This window comes from Talpa occidentalis, unplaced genomic scaffold, assembly GCF_014898055.3.
Source record: "Talpa occidentalis isolate TD23 unplaced genomic scaffold, MPIMG_talOcc4v2.1 talOcc4.17, whole genome shotgun sequence".
In the NCBI taxonomy this organism is placed as follows: Eukaryota; Metazoa; Chordata; class Mammalia; order Eulipotyphla; family Talpidae; genus Talpa; species Talpa occidentalis.
The window spans coordinates 39,940,420-39,954,875 of record NW_023601754.1 but is presented as its reverse complement, the minus strand read 5'-3'; the positions used below and the strand labels follow the sequence as shown (position 1 = coordinate 39,954,875).

The window sequence follows — 14,456 nt, the reverse complement described above, 5'->3', positions numbered from 1 at the left end:
GTATGTGGTCACCAGGGTGTCGGGAGTGCAGTAGAAAAACTGTTGTTTTTCTTCTGCTGACATAGTCCCATAGGGAGCAAGGTGGACAGAATAAGCACGTGCCATCTGACAATCATTAGAAAGCAGACACCCACAAACCGCACTCCTGGTCAAGAATCTGTACCAGGAGCCTCCCTGAAAGCACTTCACCTGCTCCTTATTTCTTCTCTCTCCTCTCTGCTCAGGGAAAGCACCCCCAGGCTGGATTAGGCACCCCAAGGCCCACGCCACACCTGCTCTCAGATCCCAGTGGGTCTGCGCTGCAGGCTCCCCCATCATAATTCATTCATTGCTGTTGTAATCATTTGTTTGCTGTCTCCCCTGGCACTGTGTCAGTGCGGGGACAGAGCCTGGCAGAGGGCCTGGCAGCTTGGGCATCTGCACCCATGTGAGGTGCTGCACGGTCTGTGGAAGGAGAGGTGAGGGCGGCCATGAGCCCTTGCCCTGCCCCCCACCCCCCAGGCCGTGTGGAACATGCTGAGGACAGCAGGTGCAGGAGGCTGTGGGCGGCCTGGGACAAGCAGTGGTGTGGCTGGCGCCAAGCAGAGATGCTCAGGCCCCTAAGCCCAGGTCTGGCCCCCAGAGGGTGCCCAGCTGCTGTCTGGGGAACTTGTGCCCACTAACTTGGGGAGACTGTGCGAGGACAGGTGGGGGACCTGTATGCAGTCGGGGAGCTTCCTGTCCAGCTCAGTCTCTGAACTCTGAACTTCAGGAAGGCGCCACCCCACAACGTGGTCAGTTTTCTTTGGGCTCCCACATCTGGGGTGCTCACTCACCCAGGGCTTACTACTGTGTGGGGATGGATCTGTCTCCCCTACTGGACTTTTGAGCTCTGACAGGGCAGGCCTGGAGCTGTCGCGGTCACTGGGGTGTCTCCACTACTGTCTATAACAGGACAAACATCCTCATTTAGCTTGAGGGAGACCTCATCTTTAGTACGCCTCTCCCCCCCATTCCAGTGAGAGCCAGGTTTGAGGTCCATGCCAGGCACTGTCCCTGGGGCTCTCTCTACAAGCATGAAGTCACTGAATGCTCACCACACCCCAATGAGGCAAGCAGGCGATTTATCCCCCACTTCACAGATGAGGAAACTGAGGCCCAGAGAGGTCATTTGCACAAGGCCATACTACCAAGACAAGGCAGAGGATGGGTTTCAACCCCAGTGGGCTGACTCCAATTCACATTCATCCACCAGGAACATGTTTCTTTAAAAATCAACTCACTGAATTTCCCTTAACTTGTCCAGGACAGTATCTAGAAAATCAGGGGAAGGGCTGGTAACGCTTACTAATACTCATTAAAGCCAACATATATCCATTTAAAATAAAACATTTTCCTCCCCATACCACCCAAATCACCTCAAGCACCCCATTTTGGGAAATGCTGTTCTACACTAAAGCTTGGTTGCCTAGGAGAAAACTTCAGGAAGCAGCTTTAATGAGTAGATAAGAATGATTTGCAATTAGCATCAATTGTCTGTATGCAAATTAAAGCTCCCAACTGCAGGGCCCTCTTTGTAGCGGGTTCCTCTCCCATTTTATCCCCTTCATTTCTGGGTTCAGCAAATCCCTCTCTCAGACACAGGGTAATTTTATACCCACCCCCCTGCCTCAGCCACAGTCTCCTCCCCAGCACGACTGTCTTTAGGACAGATTCCAAAACCCTGCTGCTCCTGGAGTTTCTGATAGGGGTTTCTGATGCGGGCATATGCCTGGCACAGGGCCTCCGACAGCCGAGACCAGCCCCCGTGGGCAGACTCGCAGCACCCTGGACATCTCTCTCCGGGACGATCTGACTCTTGTCTCTCTCAACCAGTGGCTGAGCCGAGGGCTGGGGCCTCACCCACAACGTGATTTCTCTCAGCCCCCACTATGCTGTCTGGGACACACCAAATCCCCCGGAGTATCTGTGAGTGAAATGGATGAATGAAGAAGCTGCTTGAAAGAGTCGTGAGTTCAAAAGCTTAAGAAGGGGGGCTGGGACAGACCCAAGCCACTGGGACACATTCTCTCTCCACCTTCACTTTTCTGGGCTCCCTGCCTCATGGAGAGGGGAGCAGTGGCACTTGGGCGCTCTCAGATGCACCAGCTTCCAACCTGCAGAGAGCTGCAGCCCACTGCTAAGTCATGAGAGCCTCCGAGGAGGAGTCGCGCGCACTGACACACTTCAAGCAGATAGACTAGACCGAACGCGGGGCACTTTGTCAGGGAAACTTCTGCTTCACCTTTTGACATAGATATTTCTGTGAAGACGTGGGCACAGCCCTCTGTGGTGGAGGTCCTGGTGTCTGGGTGCGTGTGTCCTGTGTGTACAGATGCTGTGGGTTCTAGAGCTGGCAATGGCATCCGGGAGTCACAGGAAAGCTGATGCCTGAGGGGGCTTGAGCAGGGCGCCCCTAGCTAAGGCTGGTCAGGGGAGGGAGGCAGACTGTAAACTCAGGGGTCTAACTGGGGAGGGCAGACATCTGCAGGGCCTCCTTTGGGGCCCCAGGGTTGGGGCCCAGCCCTGTGACAGCAGAACAGAATGTTTGCCCCTACATGAGGAGGTGGCCTCGGCTTCCTTCCTGTTGCCAAGTGCTGCAGCCCAGACTCCCACGCTGGCTTCTCGATGCCCGTTCCTTCTCACTGCCTCCCCTGCTGCCTCTCTACCACTGGTTCTGGAAATACGGTCCTGGGACCAGCAGTGTCGGTATCTGCTATAGGAGCTTTTAAACATGCTTGTTCTCAGGTGCTGCTCTGACCTGCTGAATTGGAAACCCTGGGCGCATCCAGCCATCTGTGTTGAACAGCCCCCCAGGGGACAGTCTGGGGTCCACTGCCCTTTACTGTGGAGGCTGGAAGGCTAAACTGATCGCCTAGATGTCCTTGCAGCTGGGATGGTCGCGTGACACCCCCTGCTGAAGGGGGTTCTGGGAAAGCACCGACTGCCTCCATAGGAAGATGCTGCGCCCCTCCCCTCTGTTCTCTGCCCCACGCCTCCCGGGCCCACCACACGCATCTGGAGACTAGGAAGCTGCAGGCAGCTTGGAGAAGGAAGAGGGTGCCAAGGCCTAGAGGTGCTCCCTGAGCTGCGGCACCAGCCTGCTCGTTCCTCCCGTCAGGGAACTCCCACGCTTCTCTCTGTTTTTTGGGTCAGGTTTCCTGTCCTCTCCATCCAAAGGTACTCCTAACAGATACACAGCCTGTGACGGCCTCCAGAAAGCAAAAGATGAAAAAAGCAAGACAGAGGGAGAGAGCAGACCACAGGCAGATGAGCCAGCCTCGGGCTTCTCTCCTCTAGCTGGGCAGGAGGGGTTGGCCCAGGGGCCTCCCAGCTCTGGAAGCAACTACTGTGCAAGCAGGTTCAAATGTGAATGTATTTCTGGGGAGAGGAACCCCACTCTCAGGACCATGGGACGGAAAAACAGAACGAGGGCTGCGGGGGACGCTGATGGTCAGGACCCCCTGAAGGGCCCCGCTAGGTGCAGAGCCTTACCTGGGCTGCCTTGGTGGGTCGCGGCTGCCCCCGGCCAGGCCGGTTGGGGTGCTGGAGCCTGAGGAGTACAGCTTCGGCCGATAGCCCTTGCTCTGGCCAGCAACCGCAGGGGCGGGCGAGACTTCCCTCCGCCTGTCCGTGTGGTGGGGCCTCCCAGCCGCCTCGCGGCCACCCCCACAAAGTCCCATGCTTCCGGGGGGCTTGTGTGGCTTGGCGGGCCGAGGAGTCTTGGCCAGAGACAAGCAGCTGGGGCTGGAGGTGTAGAGGGTGGTGTCGATGCCGCTGTCGCTGGAGCCGCCCTTGGAGAGGGGGTCTGGCTCTGGCTCCAGCGGGTCCAGGGGGTCGAACCAGCGATCGTCGCTATGGCTGCTGGACGCGTTGCTCGACAGGGTGTTGCTGCTGGAATGACTGGAGTACTGGGGTTCTCCCTGGAAGGAAAGAGAAGGGTTCGCCGAGACGCCAGACAGAGCTTCCCTTCTCTCTCTGGGTCCTCCATCTACCGGAGTCTGAACCCCAGGCCAGAGAGCTTTCTCTCTGGCTCCCCCACTAAGGGGCCACTGATTTAATTTCCAGATCCTCAGTTTCTACTTCTGTAAAATGGGGCTGATAATCACCCCATGCCATGAGGTTGCTTGGTGAGACGAGGGTCACTGTGTACCTAAGTGCCCCCCACCCTCCAGCTCCCCGTGTCTAAATTGGGCCCCTGGTCTCCCTCCTGAATCCCCTCCCCCATCTCCTTAATGGTGTTTCTAGCCTTACAGTTGTCATTTGCCCTAATCCCTGGGCCCTGCTGTTGCCCTCACCCCTTATCTAGTCAAAGAGCAAATCCTGTTGCCTGCATCTTCAAAACAGATCCTGGATCTGGCACCTTTCCTCCCTCCATGACACCCTGGTCCTGCTGGGTCACCACAGAGTCCTCTCTGCTCTTCCTACTCCTGTCTGCTCACCACCTGCACCCCAAGTTTATTCCCTGCATGCAGGCAGAGGCACAGGCCTTCCCTGCTTAGAATCCTCCTGTGGCTCTCCCTCACTCAGGGTTTGTACCGTGAGGGGCCTCACCACAGCCCACGAGGGCCGATGTGACTGTTCTCATCTCTAAATTCCTCTCCTCCATCCTTGATCAATCTGCCCCAGCCACGTTGGCCTCCTTCCTGTCTGAGTATTCCAGGCACACCTGCACCTCAGGGCCTTTGCATTTGCTGTTCCTGCTGTCTACAAAGCTTTTCCCTCTGCTCTTTTCAGGGCTCACCGTAAAAGCCATGAAGAAGCTTCACGTAAGCTTTCAGCTCCTCGAAGGTCGCCTGTTCCTCACCCTAAGGAATAGAGCTTGACACTCTCCTTCCCCCCAACTGCTCTGGTTTTCTTTCCCAGCAAGGATCAGTTCCTGGTGTTATTAATGTATGTTTTTCTGTTTAGGGTTTGCTGCCCCCTCTGGGATGTCAGCTTTGTGAGGACAGGGGCTTGTTTATCCTCTTTATCACTGAGGTTCCAAGGCCTGGCATGTTGTAAGTGCTCATCAAACGCCCACAAGATGAATGAATGCCAAGAGCTCACCAAAGCTATCACCACCTCCTGGGCACCCAGAACCACATTTCCCACCTTCCCCTGTGGTTAGGTGTGGCCACGTGACAGAGTCCTGGCCAAGGCAATGGGAGTGGAGTGATGGATGCCCTTTCCACGCCTAGGCTACGAAAATTTCCCAAGTGGTCCTCACATCCCTCCCATCCCCACCTGCTGGAGAAAAGGCAGCGACCCAGCAGAGGGCCCCAAGGCCTTCAGGGAATAGGACCCGGATTGCAGAGCCACAGAGGGAGGGGGCCTGATTCCTGAATCATCATGTGAGAAGTGCTCACTAAAGATCTGTGCTGAATTGTTACGAGGTGGAAATATGCTTCTGTGGGGAGAGGACACCACATTGCCTCAAGAATGGCAATATAAAATCTATGTGTGTGTGTGCGCGTGTGTATAAACACATACACAAAGTGTTCTTAGAGACCCCTGAATGCGCCTTCTCCCCTTCTACCACAGACGTAAGGCTGTCTATGAAGTGGGAAGTGGGCCTTCACCAGTTACTGAATCTCCTGCAACTTGATCTTGGACTTCCCAGCTTCTAGAACTCTGAGAGGTGAGCGGATACTGTTTGTAAAGCCTCCCAGGCTGCGGTATTTTTGTCAAGAGCAGCTGAGCTGATGACCTCCCATGCCTGACGTAATAAAGAGGAAGCTGCCACTCAAGCAGGAGGTGGTGGCATGGCCGGGGAGGGCTGCAGCAGGCTGTGCACGGGGCCGGCTCTGACTCCAGACCAGGCCGCTCCACCAGGGCGGAAGGTGGCAGAGGTGGAGGGTGCGCTCACGTGTGCGTGCGTGTGCTTGGAGGCCCACACCCAGATGAGGTCGCCCCACCCGCAGCAGTCAGGTGGGGCCCAGACTCACTTTGGAATGTCGGTTGGGGGAATCCTTGCCTGCTGCGTCCTGCCTGGAGGCATGCTTGCTCCCGCCGCTCGCAGCCATGGCCGAGAGCCGGGCCTGGGCGGGCACATGCCACAGAGGCTCTGCAGGAAGACAGGAGACACACTGGCCGTTAGAGGTGATTCAGGCGCTGGCCCCAGCCCACCTGGCCCTAACTAGGGTTTGACGGTCCTACCCCTCCATCACTGGCCCTCTCAGCTCATGTGGGGCCATGACCCCTTCCACTAACGTCTCAGGATACAACAAACTCAGTATGGGAATGTTCACCGAGCACTTACAAACAGGCAGGCACCATTTCTGCTTCAGAGGGTTCAGGGACACCCCTCCATTGTCATTCCAAAGGGTGCAGAGCACAGCTTCACCCTCATTGGGTTTTCTATTGGGTTTTCTTCACCATTTGGGTTTTCTATTAGGTGAGTTAATCGTTCCTATCCTTTGCCCATTTTGCTACGGGACTGACTGCTTTGTATCTCACTGGTGAGCAGAGTTCTTTAGTAGCAATCCCTTGCAGGTTAAATGTACCTCACGTTTTTGTTAAAGGAAAATGGGATCACATCAACCCTGACCGATGACTTGGTTTTTCCTTTACAGTGTCCCTACACCCTAATTTCATAACACATCTTCAGATAACTGAGTGTAAAGTCGTCTTGTTTTTGGGCCTCCCTGGTGGCGCAAGGGGTTAAGCACCACACTATGAAGCAGTCCGCAGCCTCTGCAGCACGAGTTCGATCCCCGGCCGGCCAGGAAGAAACCCATATGGCACAGCAGACCTCTCCTGTCTTGCCCGCTGCTCCCCTCAGCAGTGTATGTCATCAGTCTGCCTGTTCTGTTCCCCACTCTGTCGCTGGTGAATCCTCTCACCCCCCACACCTCTGGCCTATACCCCAGCTCCTGTATGCATAAATAAATCTTTAAAAAAATAAATAAAGTCGTCTCGTTCTTATAAGAGCAGCATAGCATTTTACTATGTGACTGGACATCAGCTACTCAGCCAGTTTCCTACTGACGGACACTCAGGCCACTTCCGTTTTTGTCTTTATAGCAGTGTTTTGCTGGCTTTTTGGGAAAGAGTTCTACAAGTAGAATTGGTGGTTCATAGGTGAAGCAGGTTTGCAAACGTGATGGGTGGTGTGGGTGTGAGTCAGTCTCAACTCCCAAGGCTAGTCAAGGCATCAGACCTGAGCATCTGACCATAAGATAAAATCGAAGCATCCAGGAGGACGTTTAGTTAAAACGCATGAACTGAGGATCCCTGTGGATCCTAAATAATTTACCTAAAATTATTTAAAATAATTAAATGAATGGTAATGACATACAGGTTCTGAGTTGGGTGCTACTCCCAACGCTCTGTAGCGTTCCCCTGCTGAACCTCCCAATAACACGTCGCCCTCAGTAACATTTCTAACAGGGCCTCCCCGGTGGCGCAGCGGTTGAGCGCTGGGTTGCGAAGCTGTCTGCAGCCTCTGCAGCCGGTTCGATCCCCGGCTGCTCCCCGGCCGCCAGGGGAGGGTCCCACATGGCGCGCAGACCTCTCCTGCCGCCCGCTGCTCCCCTCAGCAGTGTACTTCGGTCCTTCTGCCTGCTCTGCTCCCCGCTCTGGCTCTGGTGAATTCTCTCACCCTCCCGCGCTTCTGACTGTACCCAGTGCATGTATAAACCAAACAAACAAATAACAAATAAATAAATAAATAAATAAGACATGCCTCTAGAAAATTTAAAAAAAAACCAAAAAAAAAAAAAACAAAAAAACATTTCTAACAGATGAAGGCCAGCACGACTCAGAGAGGTCAAGGAACTGGCCCAAGGTCACACAGCCAGCACGGGCTCTGGGCCTGAACCCTCAATCCCTGCATTCTCTCCCCTGCGCCTCCCCAACATCAATGGCAGCCATGGACAGCACAGCAAGAACTTGATAAGCGGGACCTTCTAATGATGGCTGTGCCAGCATCACCTCATTGGACCCCCAAGCTGCCACGAAAGGAGAGATACTCAGAACATCCACTGTGGAGAAGGGACCTGAGGCTGAGACACCTGAAGTCACTGTCAAGGCCACAACGAGTCGGAACTTCCTACTAGGCCTGAGGGAGGCTGAGCTTAGAACCACACTGCTGCCTCCAGGGCGGCCCCCGTTCTCCCAGGGTTGGGGTGGGCAGGACGCTCAGGGCCACAGCAGAGCAGTCTGGCTGCAGGCAGTAACAGGTGTCACAGCTGTCCCTGTGGCTGTCCCCTGGGAACCATGGATATGAAGAAGCAAAAAGGCAGGTCGCCTTGTCACCTCCTCTACCTCTGGAGAACCCCCCACACAAATCAGGGCATATTTATGAATCTAGAATATATTCAAGGCCCAGAAAACAGATAGCTTGGGGCTGGGATTGGAATCAGGCCTCACCCACAGGCACCTGCGAGGCGCCGTAAGCAGCCACATACATGAGTTCTGAAGTCAGGGAGAAAGGGCCAGGCCAGAGACAGAGAAGTGGGAGTCGCTGATGATTAAAGTGGTGGCTAAGGCTGGATATGATGGCCTCAGACTTGGCTTCCTGTAGCGATGTGGCCGGCCGGCCGGGGCTGGTTATCTCCCAGGGGACCGGTGGGTGTTAGTACAAAGTCCCAAGAAAATGAGGGAGGCAAGCTCAGGGTGGCAGCGGAGGTGTGGACAGAGGCGAGAAGGGAAAGGCAGCGGTGAGTTCCCGCGACACCTGGTGACTGTAGAAAAATTTCTTCCCATTTTACACTGTAGTGTAACAGACGCTCCAAGCAACACGCCTTCTCTTTCCCTGAGCTGGGAGGGGCAAGGAAGACCCAAATGTGTCTTGGAGCAAAACTGACAAGACTGCAGGCAGCCACAGGCAGGGTCAAATGTGCGAGAGAGCAACAAACTGTCTGCGGGACCTTGAGGCAGCAGAGGGGACAAGGTCAGGAGGGCGACCCACTTGCCTGACGTCCAACTATTTTCCCAGGTTTAAGGGAGTCAGAGGTTTGGGTGCCAAGGGATGCTCCAGGCTGCTAATCCCAGGGACACAACCCCCTCCTTACCCCAGTGTCTAGGGGAGCTGGTGATGTGCCACCCTGGTCACCGCCCCACCCCTTCCAGTTGCCTGGAAATTCTGGAACATTCCCTAAGAGCCATCGCCATGTCTTCTCTCTCCAAGGTAAGTGGTCTGACGCTTCACTGATTTTCTTTCTTTTGACTGCTCACCCCACCCCTCCATTCATCTGGGGGAATCTCAGACATGAAGGAGCTACAGGCATGTTACGTGAAACTGTACTGAGAACATTCACCTAAGCAGTACAAGCCCGTGGTTAGTAATTGTGACACCCAAATGGGGGCTCCTGGTGGCAGTAAAGTAAACAGATGAGCAGATGCCCCATCTCATCAGGCATCAGGAGGCAGATTGAAACACAATGTGATCCCACCATGGGCAGCTACTATGGCTAAAGTGAGGAGGCCGGGAGGAGATGGAGCAACTGCAGCTTGTTGCTACATCCCGGGGAGGGGCCGGCAGTCACCCGGGAGCTGGTCTGGCAGCTCCCTATGATGCCATGCATGTGCTAGGTGTGCAGCCTGCAGAGCGCGAGCATAAGCTCTCTGGGAAGCATGGACAAGGACATCCGCAGCAGCATGTTCTGCACAGTCCCAAGCTGGGGACACCCTGTGCGTCAACACCAGGATGGGGTGACACAGTTTGGGGCACGCGCACGGTGGAGTGCCGCTCAGAAACTGCCGTGCGACGTGCCGTCATGGGGGCACCCACAAATGTGACACAGAGAAATGGAAGCCAGACGCACACACCAGCATCCGGGTGAGTCTGCTGCCACCAAGGAGGGATTCCAACCGGGCGACATGAAGTTGGGCTGTGAGCAGCAGGACAGGGGTGGCGTTTTTTGGGGGGACTGACTGGGGAATCTGGAGGACTCTGAGGAGACTAGCTACACAGTTCACCTTGTGATCTGTTATTAAGTCGAATGCTTGTGGGCTCCGTTCTCCGTGTTTCTTCTGTGTGCGCAACAGCCAAAAACCACGCAGGGCTCGTGTGATGAAGAGCCTCACAGCGCAGCAGGCTTTGCGCCCCAAGAGCACCACTTCTTACCCTTTTCAGCTACTTCCCCTGTGGGCACCACCTCTATAGCCCGGCCTGGTCTGTCCTAGGTCAGGTGCCAGCAGCCACCACCAGTGGAGGCCCTGTCTGGACAGACCCGGATTCGGCTCCCTGGTGCCCATGACTCTCTGGGGTGAGTCCTCTAATCTAATGGGGGGCCCACAGCCTCCTCCATGCTGACTGGTGGAGGATGTCATCTGTCATCTGGAAACAGTGTGGGGGCCCTACCTGGCTTCTGGCGCTCCATGGTGCTCTCCTGGCTGGTCAGGCCGCCTGAGGAGGAGTCGCCGCTGGAGGTTCCATCCAGGCCGAAGTGGGGATCAAAAGACAGCAGTGGGTGTGGGGCAGCCGCATACCTGCAGGGCAGCGAGAGGAGACAAGCACAGTGTGAGGGGCTGCCGTGTCCAGAACCACCTGAGCCTGAGTGTCGCTCACGGGTGGGTTTTAAATGCAGAGGCTCGGTGGAGGGCAGAGAGGAAGGCGAGATGAGTAAGCCTGCTATTAACTCAGGGTCAGAGATGAGCTCGCCTGGGAAGCATGCCAGGGAGCTGGCAGTGGCAGGGAGCACCCTGAGAGGCGGGGTCCTCAAGGAAGGAGCGGGCAGAAGTCACTTGAACTGATGGTTCTACCCTTAGCTCCTTGTGGGGGTCCTCAGTAGTTGAGGAATGGGGTGAGCTGTTGTCAGCAACTCCCCCGTGCCTACCTTGGGCTCCCTGTTTCTGGTAGAACAAAGTAGGATAAGGGAGCATTTGTGGGTACAGGAGGCCTGGAGCCTGGTAAGTTGGGGTTCAAACCTCACCACTGCCTCTTACCCAGCTTTCTAGCCCTGAGCCTCAGTTTCCCTAGTTGTCAGGAGGTGCTCACGATTGGTCCTTCTTGGCGGGACTGAACGTGGGGCTGTGCCCAGAGCCTAGCCAGAGGTTGCCATGCATCACAGGCAAGTTGTGACAAGGGGTGACCTCTGCGGGTGTCCCTGTTGGAGGAAGGTGCCACAGGGAGAAGCGGTGTGACCACAGCCAGGCTTGTGCTCCCCAATCTCAGGTGCAGTGTTTCCTTCTGAAAACCTCACAAGGCTGTCGAGTGGATGAGACAGCAAAGTTCTATTCCAGAGGTCCTCCTGGAGGTTGGCTCTGCACAGCCACGGGCAAATGGCAGAATATTCTCTATACCTGCACTGAGTCCCGAGGGCACCACCCCAATCCACTCAAGATCCAAGCCCGTCCTGACAGAAACCTCTGCCCTGCCTGGGGTCAGTGCGGGGACAGGCAGAGGACATGATGTGACTAAAGAGACATGCATGGATGTGTTCAGACTCCTGTAAGTACTCCTGGCTCTCTACCCGGCAAGCGCGTGCATGGCAGGACAGCACTTCCTGGCCTGTGTGATTGACCATGCAGGGCTGGGCACCTGGGTGTGCCAATGACTGTGCAGGAAGTGACCTGGAGATGTTGGCTGCGGAGGCAGCCTCGGTCCTGAGAGGTCTGCTGCCGACCAGCACAACTGCAGAGGGGGCGGGAAGCAAGAGTCTGTGGATTCAGTCACTGAGATTTTCTGACTTTCATTCCCCACCATGACCTGACCGGAATGGGGGCATCTGCTGGGGGCTTCTGGGAAATATCTCCGGGCTTCTAAGAGAGAGGATGAGGAAAAATGGCCTTCTCCAGCCAGGTGTTGCTGGGTCCGGTTCTCACACCATGAGCTGCTTCTCACACCATGAGCTCACACCACGTGCTACCAGCCTGAGGATAAAGCCAGTACCAAGGGGTAGAGAGGAGTGGGCAGGAGTCAGCCCTCGATAATGATGTTGAGATGTGGGGTTAATCTCCCTGGAGCCTGCCCTGCTTGAGTTTCCTTTTCTATGAGATACAAGCCCCTCCAAAATCTGAGCCATACTTGGTCTACTGACAAGTCAGCGCAACCCTACTGATGTAGGCCTTGTACTTTGGCGAAACTACCGAGCCTCCATGAATAAAAAAGCTGGTATTGCAATTCCCCATTTGGCTGCTTGTGTCTATACTTTCAATTTGGAGGCGTGAGAAAGTGGTGCCCCCAACATCCACAAGAGGAGCTCATTGACTTCTCCAAGTGGTCGGCTGGTCCGGCATAAGGGTGTCTGTGCAAAGACCAAGTCTAACCCCCTAGTTCAAGGCCACCAAAGCAGCAGAGGGCCCTGTCAGAGGTGCACTGGACTTTCTGAAACTCATTTCCACTCACCTGCCAAGAAAATACACGTCATGCCTGTCCTCCCGAGCCTGACCTCTAGTGTGTCCAGGAAAGGAAGACTGAGCCAGAACAATAACGAGCATAAGTGATCTTCACTTTGCTGGCTGACTTAGCAGCCTCCCTGATAAATGTGGCTCCATTACAGCTGGAAATTGAAGGGCTGACGTGCTTATTCCAGTTTCTCGAGTACTAACAGCAACAGTCAGCAATGACTGGGGCCAGCCAGCCAGAGCGGAAGGCAGAGGTGGCAGACACTGGTGGCTGCTTCCCAGCATCTGCTCTCTGCTTCTGCCCAGAATCCCAAGCGTATCAGAGGCAGCAAGTGTCCAATCAATAGACTACATTTCCCAGGCTCCGGCCTACCTTTGGCCAATTAGATCAAAGCACTGCATGTGAGTTCTAGGAAGGCTCTGGAAGCAAGCTCTGGGTGCTTCTGCTGCATGGCCTCCTGAAGGCTAAAGCTCCAGCACTGATTAAGACCAGCAGGTCACAGGCTAAGGATGGCAAGGCACTGGCGAGGAGCCCAGGGCCCTGCCAGTGTGGGAGAAAGAAACTCTCTGGTCTGAATCACCATCTTCTGTATCATACAGCTAACCCTAAGCCTGTCTGGGAGACACACTGTCTGGACATTACCGCCTTTCACCACCAGCCACTACCCTCGGTCAAGGCAGCCCACACTTACTCTATCCTGAAATTCTTACAGGTCTTCTGCTTAACCCAACACACACTGATCTAGCTGATCATTCTTTGGGGGGCTGAGTACATCCCATTTGGGATCGTTTTGATTACTGTCAAATCCTGGTCACATGCATTGGAAATCAGGATGACTCAGCACCTCACTGTGCATCTCTCTGGGCAAAAATGCCCCCAAAGAGGTGGTCAAGAGTATCTTCAACCTCAACTGAGAAAATTCAAAGCACTCTTATCTTTTCCTGGGAGAGGACAACACTTAAAAGATAAAGGGCTTGGGATGCTGGTGAGGAACTAACTAGCTATAGTTTCAGGTGTCTCCTGGCAGAAGCTGGAGATCGTGACTGACCGGGTGTCCTAAGGTCAGCAGGGGTGGGCTGCCGGGCTGTTGGCCTAAGGAGTTCCTGCTCGGCCACAGGAAGTGGACGTGGGAGGAGTCCTACTCTGGGGCGCACGCCAGCCTGTTCTATCGGTTGCCTGCACTGATGGATGGGGCAGCGGGCGGTAGTTACAGTGATGGGTAACAGGGTGGGTGGATGATTTGTCGGCTGCCACCCTGACAGCCACCATCCTCTTTGTCCCTGTTGGGGGTGCCAGATTCTGCTCTGGCAGTTGTCCCTTTGCCATGTGACTTAAGTAAACCCTGGTTTATGGCAGATTAAGACAGTCATGGGGGTCCAATATGATCTCACCAAGGACTGGCTTAGGGGTGGGCAAGAGACCCAGTTCCTTTATTCTTAAAAACAAAGAGAAGCTCTTCCCTCAGTCTGGTTTGGGGCCACGGCAGCATCATGGTCCATATGGAGCCAGAGTCCAGAGGATGTCCCTGCAGAACCCACCAGCTCCAGAGCCCCCCTGCATCTGGACTTGCTGAGTGATGGTAACTCCCCTAATGCTTCACGTTTTCTTGAGTTAGGTTTTCTGTCACTTGCAGCCAAATGCCACCGATTGATGCGCCGCTCTGGATGGAGTCGGCAGAGAAAAACAGGTGACACAGGAGCCAAAGCCCCAGGCCCAGTCCAGCCCTGCGGACTTGCCGAGCTGGCACACACTCCTGTCCTAATGCCCTGTGTGGGGTCTGGTGGTCTGCTCATCTTACACATAAGGGCGGCAGACTCCTGGGGAGAGGGACTGCATGGACTAGCCTCTGTGCCCCTGCTGCCAGCACAGCAGTAAGTCATAACCCTCACAGAGCACGGACTATGTGCAGGCATAGCTCTAAGTGCTATAGATTTCCCTTCCAGAGTGTTTGCAAACTGCTCAGAGACAGACGTTTAACATATGAGCAAATGGAAGAGCAGAGGTAAAGTCACTTGCCCACACTCTCACAGCTGATAAGTGGCAGGCCATCTGGCCATCTTATCGCTCTGTAAATCTAAGCTGGGCCATTACATAGGTATATGGGGCTTTTGAGTTCCTAGGAGCTTGCTGACCTCAGCAAGGGTCAGTCTCTGGAAGAGAGCAG

The 14,456-nt window shown here is 55.0% G+C and overlaps 1 protein-coding gene across 1 annotated transcript in view; it reads right to left on the bottom strand.

Annotated features, from left to right (window-relative positions):
- The window catches only part of SIPA1L3 (signal induced proliferation associated 1 like 3), a 184,316-nt gene that overhangs the window by 28,657 nt on the left and 141,203 nt on the right, over nt 1-14,456 (bottom strand). Inside the window, exons 16-18 of the mRNA XM_054697137.1 lie at nt 10,307-10,434; nt 5,946-6,064; nt 3,514-3,941 (exon numbers count right to left, since the gene is read on the bottom strand). Coding sequence (XP_054553112.1) covers nt 3,514-3,941; nt 5,946-6,064; nt 10,307-10,434 — 675 coding nt within the window. The remainder of the gene's footprint in view (nt 1-3,513; nt 3,942-5,945; nt 6,065-10,306; nt 10,435-14,456) is intronic.